Source organism: Rattus rattus, chromosome 3 (assembly GCF_011064425.1).
Source record: "Rattus rattus isolate New Zealand chromosome 3, Rrattus_CSIRO_v1, whole genome shotgun sequence".
Taxonomy (NCBI): Eukaryota; Metazoa; Chordata; class Mammalia; order Rodentia; family Muridae; genus Rattus; species Rattus rattus.
In genome coordinates this window covers 121,170,565-121,176,333 of record NC_046156.1, presented here as the reverse complement: position 1 = coordinate 121,176,333, position 5,769 = coordinate 121,170,565, and the positions used below count along the sequence as shown (strand labels likewise).

The 5,769-nt window shown below is 43.6% G+C and overlaps 1 protein-coding gene across 1 annotated transcript; it reads right to left on the bottom strand.

Annotated features, from left to right (window-relative positions):
- Positions 1-3,067: 3,067 nt before the first annotated feature.
- LOC116895544 (sentrin-specific protease 2-like) lies at positions 3,068-4,811 on the bottom strand. The gene is given in 2 exon segments (XM_032896787.1): positions 3,068-4,759; positions 4,761-4,811. Coding segments are annotated over 2 exon segments (1,743 nt in total).
- Between the last annotated feature and the right edge of the window lie 958 nt (positions 4,812-5,769).

The window sequence follows — 5,769 nt, the reverse complement described above, 5'->3', positions numbered from 1 at the left end:
GAATCCTTGGCCCTTAGCTGCTGGAACTATTTGGGACAGATTAGGAGGCCTTGTTGGAAGAGGAGAGTCATTAGGGGTGAACGTTGAAATTTTAAGAGTCTATGCCATTTTCCAGTTAGTCTGTCTGCCTCTCTCTCTCTCTCTCTCTCTCTCTCTCTCTCTCTCTCTCTCTCTCTCTCTCTCACACACACACACACACACACACACTCTTATTTTCTGACCATCACCTCCGATCCCCTACTTCCAAATACACCTCTGCTCCTACCTCTGTGTGTGCCCTTGATCCTGTGACTGAGATTTGGTGTGGTATTTTCCTCATATACCAGATGACTTTGAAGACAATTTTCAGGGGAGCCTAACTCCCAAGACCCCCTGAAGGGCAGAAAGGGGCTGGGACCAAATAGAATGTTTTTTCTCTAAGTCCTCTTAAAGACATCCATGATGGACTCAGCAGCTGCCTTCCTCGCAATTCTCTGGTTGGTGACTATTTGCTGTACACTAGTGACCTCCTGAACTGATATCCATGAATATGAAGTATAAGAACCTGGATTGTTAACAAGCTCTCGAGGGATGCCTAAGCACTCTGAGGTTGGACAGTCACTTCCTCCTCAAGGTAAAGTGGCTTGTGCTACGCTAGGTCTTGAGGTCAAGTTTGAATTGCTGGAGGGACCATATCAAATCTCAGGGAACAGGTAGGGACAGGGTTAAATACTAGATGCTCCTGGACAATCTTAAAATCTGACCAAATAGATTCTAATTATACCATGTGTGGTGGTTTGAATAGCTTTGGCCCCAGTAGACTTGTGTGTTAGTTGCTTGGCTCATGAGGAGTGGCACTATTAGAAGGTGTGGCCTTGTTGAAAGAAGTGTGTCTCTGTGGGCTCTGAGGTCCCTGTGCTTGAGCTCCATCCACTGTGGAATTCCAGTTTCCTCCTGGCTGCCTTCAGATCAAGATGTAGAACCCTTAGCTCCTCCAGCACTAAGTCTGCCTGCATGATGACATGCTTTCTGCCATGATGATAATGGACTGAACCTATGAAATTGTAAGCCAGCTCCGATTAAATGTTTGCCTTTATGGGAGTTGCCTTGGTCATGGTGTCTCTTCACAGCAATGAAACCCTAACCATGTGACCACTGAAATATGTATAGTGCTAGGAAGATGGCTCAGTCCACAAAGGGTTGCTGTGAAAGGAAGCACAAGGATTTGTGCTCATATTAAACAAACAAACAAACAAACTTTCTCAGCAGTGTGATGGTAATCCCAGCAAGCACAAGGCCTGGGTTCAGTTCTCGGCTCAAAAAAATTTTTTTGTGCCCAATAGAATTGCAGGTGTGCCAACAATTGTAGATGTATCACATTTTCATTATCTATTCTCCAGTTGAGAGACATTTAGTTGTTCCCAGTTTCCAGCTATTATGAATAAAGCGCTATGAGCATTGACTTTGTGGGACGTTGGAGCATCTTTTGGGTATATGCCCAAGAGTGGTACAGCTAGGTCTTGAGTTGTTGGCCATACAAGTTTGCATTCCCACCAACAATGGAGGACTGTTCCCCTTGCTCCACATCCTTGCCAGCATCTGCTGTCACTTAAGTTTTTGACTTAAGCCATTCTGACTGATGTACGATGGAATCTCAGATTTGTGTTGATTTGCATTTCCTTGATGACTAAGGACTTTGAACATTTCTTTAGTTGTTTCTTGAGCATTCGAGATCTCTCTGTTGAAAATTCTCTGTTTAGTTCTCTTTCCCATTTTTTTTCTGCCAGACAGTCTTTTATTACATCATAAAAGCAACACTAGGCACTAGATCTTGCAAAATATGCTCTGACCAACTTTCTGAAATTAAAAATGCATAACCACATCTGTAAGATTTTTAATGAACAAAAGAGTTAAATACAAACTTTCATATGCAAAATAGATGACTGTAAACCGGGCAACCTCAGAGCCGAGTCCAAATCTCTCCCAGCTCAGTGGGGCTGGAGTAGGGCATGCTGCTGAGCCAGCAACTTAATTTCATATATATATATATATATATATATATATATATATATATATATATATATATATTTTTTTTTTTTTTTTTAAAAACTCTGAGGAAAAATAGGCTTAAATTGAGGCCATCTCCTGAAATACAGCTCAGGCCAGCCCTTGCCACTGTGAGCTCAGGCTCACCACACCTAGGGTTTGACATATATGGTCACAGTTACTTTGAATCCAGTTTCATGAGGAAGCCAAGCTACTTCAGTTCTAGAAAAGAAAGTCTTGAAGATGAGTGCGCCCTGCGGTGAGGACTCACGGACCACGTTCCTTGGCCACTTTCCATGAACTGTCATAGCATCAGACTCTCTAAAGGCAGCCAGACCCCTACAACAGAGCATCATCATTTCTTCTGGCATTTCCAAGCCTTAACCGAGAACCTTAACTGTGCGTTAAGTTCCCAGCACTAGAGAAGCTGGCGAGCACCTCCTTCCTCCCCCTGCTGACATCTCTCGGAAGCAGGGAGTGGCAGTTTGATTAACATTCTTTTCAGAAATAAATAGTCCAAACAGATTATTTATAGCTAATTATAAAAGAGCTGTGGGAAAGGGCACTACCCAGTGTTTGCAAATGAGTGAGTGAATATGTGTGAACACACAGAGAACAATTCATATAACAAATCCTGCATTTCCCACATTCATATGGAAATAACACCTTAAAACAAAACACATTAGGGGTTGGGGATTTAGCTCAGTGGTAGAGCGCTTGCCTATCAAGCGCAAGGCCCTGGGTTCGGTCCCCAGCTCCGAAAAAAAGAAAAAGAAAAAAAAAACCACATTAATTAGTATTTGTTCTTGTATGGGGCGAACAGTCCAGGGCTCTGAGCAGGCACAGCCTTACAAACAGGGCTGCAAGTAGCCCCTCCTCACCTCTAGTCAGGGCCACTGTGGAGAGGCCTTCATGCACTCTGGAGAGCTCAGTACCTGTGAAAGAAGAGAAATGATAGGGACTTTTTAACCCACAATGCATGAGGTATATGCAAACATCCATGAAAGAACCACCAGCAGCTACAAGACCAGGCGGGGCATTGTCACAGCAACTGCTGGTGAACGATTTCCCACATCATCTTCTGCTTAGTGAATGTGATAGGTTTGTCCCTAGAAATATAATCTGCGTATTTACAAGTAAACATTCCACAATCACTCCCATTCAACTGTTGAGGAATCTCATGTGGCTTCATGCTGTAGTGGGTCCACTCTAAGAGATTGAGATCTGTATTTCTTTTGGTCTTGCTTTCGTCCTGTAAATACTGAAGAAGAATCTCACAGATCCTGTGGCCTTTTTGTCCCATAGAATCCAGATATTTAAGACACCTTTTTCTTTGGTCCGTCACCTTCCGATGTACCTTCCGATGAATAGGAACCAGAACAAGTTCTTGATCGAAGAGATTCACCCCTTTGGTCCATCTTTTCACTGCTTGGTAACCTCCAGACTTTAACTTAGGATAGAAGAATGTATCGAGTGCATGAAGTGCTGGATAGCCTTGCTTTTTACTCCTCTCCACTAAAAGATTCATATAAAAATTAATTACCTCATCATTGAGCCAGTGACAGTTCTTTAAGGTCTGGATATCTCCACGGGTGATTCGTAACTTGAAAGCGCTGTTCAAAATCTCATCTGGAGGGCCGTGGCCCAGGGCATTACTGATTTCCTTTTCCATGTCCTCTGTAAGTTCAAAGAGATCTTCTGTTCTTCTGTCCTTCTCTTTGCTTGGGAAGTTCTTTTCCTTTGCCTCAAGCACTGATATTTTCCTTCTGAGTAAGCCATTGCTTCCACTTCCCAGGCGAAGCTGGGCAGACACTTCTTCTGATAGATCAGGCTCCAACTGGTGTCCTCTTGTACCATCCTTTTCAAATCGGAGTCCCTCCGCCTTCTCTGTGTCAGCTTTTCCTTTTGAATACCTCTTGTCACTTCTCACAGAACAGAGAGGTCCTCTTGTTGCAACAACTCTATACTGTTTTGGAATAAAATGGGTTGTTCTGACTCCATGATTCTGCTCTTCTATCCAGCCTTCGGTCTTTAATGTGTCCATCTGAATTCTCTGAGAACTATGATGCGAAACTGCAGGAGGAAAAGTGCTTCCGTGAGCACCTTCTTTTAGACGCTCCAATAACTTTAGGTATTTTTCTCTTTCGTCCTTCTGGACACCCTCCTCCACGGTGCAATGGGGACGCCTCGCACCCTTGCCACCCTCTTCAGAAATCATCTCTGTTACACCTTGCTCCTGAGGTTTCCACGTTAAGGAACTCTCTGGATTGCTTTTGCTATGGCGACGGCCACTTGGACTTCTATTATAGCCTTCTGATTTCAATGTAAAACCAAAGGAAGGCAGGACTCTCCGTGGCTGATCTCGGGCCACTGTCACTCTGATCTTTGGATAGTCACGTATTCCATTAGGAGATTTATTATCCAGCTTCAGCATGCTGCTGCAGGATCCAGGACTCATCAGTTCACAAGAGGGAGAGTTCGAGAATACCTCTCCTGAAGGGGCCACATTCCGTGTTCCATTACAAGCAGAAGACACCATGGTTTTGGTGGTCAGCTGGAATGGGAATCCAAATAAGCTGGCTGCATTGTAGAGACTGTTCTTCGCTTGGTGAGTGAAGCAATCTAATCTTGGTCTTTTAGCTGGGATTTCATCAGTGTCCACTGCAGTAGAAAACAGAGAGCTGATGGAGCGCCGCCTCTAGAGCAGGGCGCGGGCCCCGGGCGCCAGGCGCTTGCTCACACAAGCGAAGAATGGTGCCGAGAACCTTAGTCAGTCATCTGTACATTCCAGGCCTGAGCAGCAGCGGCGGTCGGCCGACACACCCGAGATGAGAGGAGAACCCAAGAGCTGTCGCCGCTGCTGCTGCCGCCTTCGCCGCTTCGGCCGTAGCCAGGATCTCTCTTCCCCATTTTTAATTGGGTTGTTGGTGTCTAACTTCTTGAGTTCTTTATAAATTTTGGATATTAGCCCTCTGTCAGATGTAGGGTTGGCAAGGATCCTTTCCTAATCTGTAGGCTGCCATTTTGTTCTGTTGACAGTATCCTTTGCCTTACAGAAGGTTTTTAGCTTCATGAGGTTCCATTTATCAATTGGTGATCTTAGAGCCTGAGTTTTGTTCAGTAAGTTGTCTCCTGTATCAATGAGTTCAAAGCTATCCCCCACTTTCTGTTCTATTAAATTTAGTGTATCCAGTTTTATGTTGAGGTCTTTGACCAACTTGGACTTGAGTTTTGTGCAGGGAGATAGATGTGGATCTATTTGAATTCTTCTACATTCAGACATCCAGTTAGACCAGCCCCGTTTGTTGAAGATGCTTTCTTTTTTCCATGTATGGTTTTGTCTTTTTTGTAAAAACAAAAAATCAAATGTCCGTAGGTGTGTGAGTTTATTTCAAGGTCTTCAATTCAATTCCATTGATCAACTTGTCTCTTCCCATGCCATACAATTTTTATTGCTATTGCTCTGTAGTACAGCTCGAGGTCAGGATGGTGATACCTCTGGAAGTTCTTTTATTGTTCAGAATTGGTTTTGCTATCCTGGGCTCTTTGTTTTTCCATATAAAGTTGAGAATTGCTTTATCAAGGCCTAAAGAATTGCCTTGGAATTTTTATGGGTATTGCTTTGAATCTGCAGATTGCTTTCGGTAAGTGATCTGATAAGATAAAAGGCATTATTTAAATTTTCTTATATCTGTTGAGGCTTGCCTTGTGACCAAGTATATGGTCAATTTTGGAGAAGGAGCC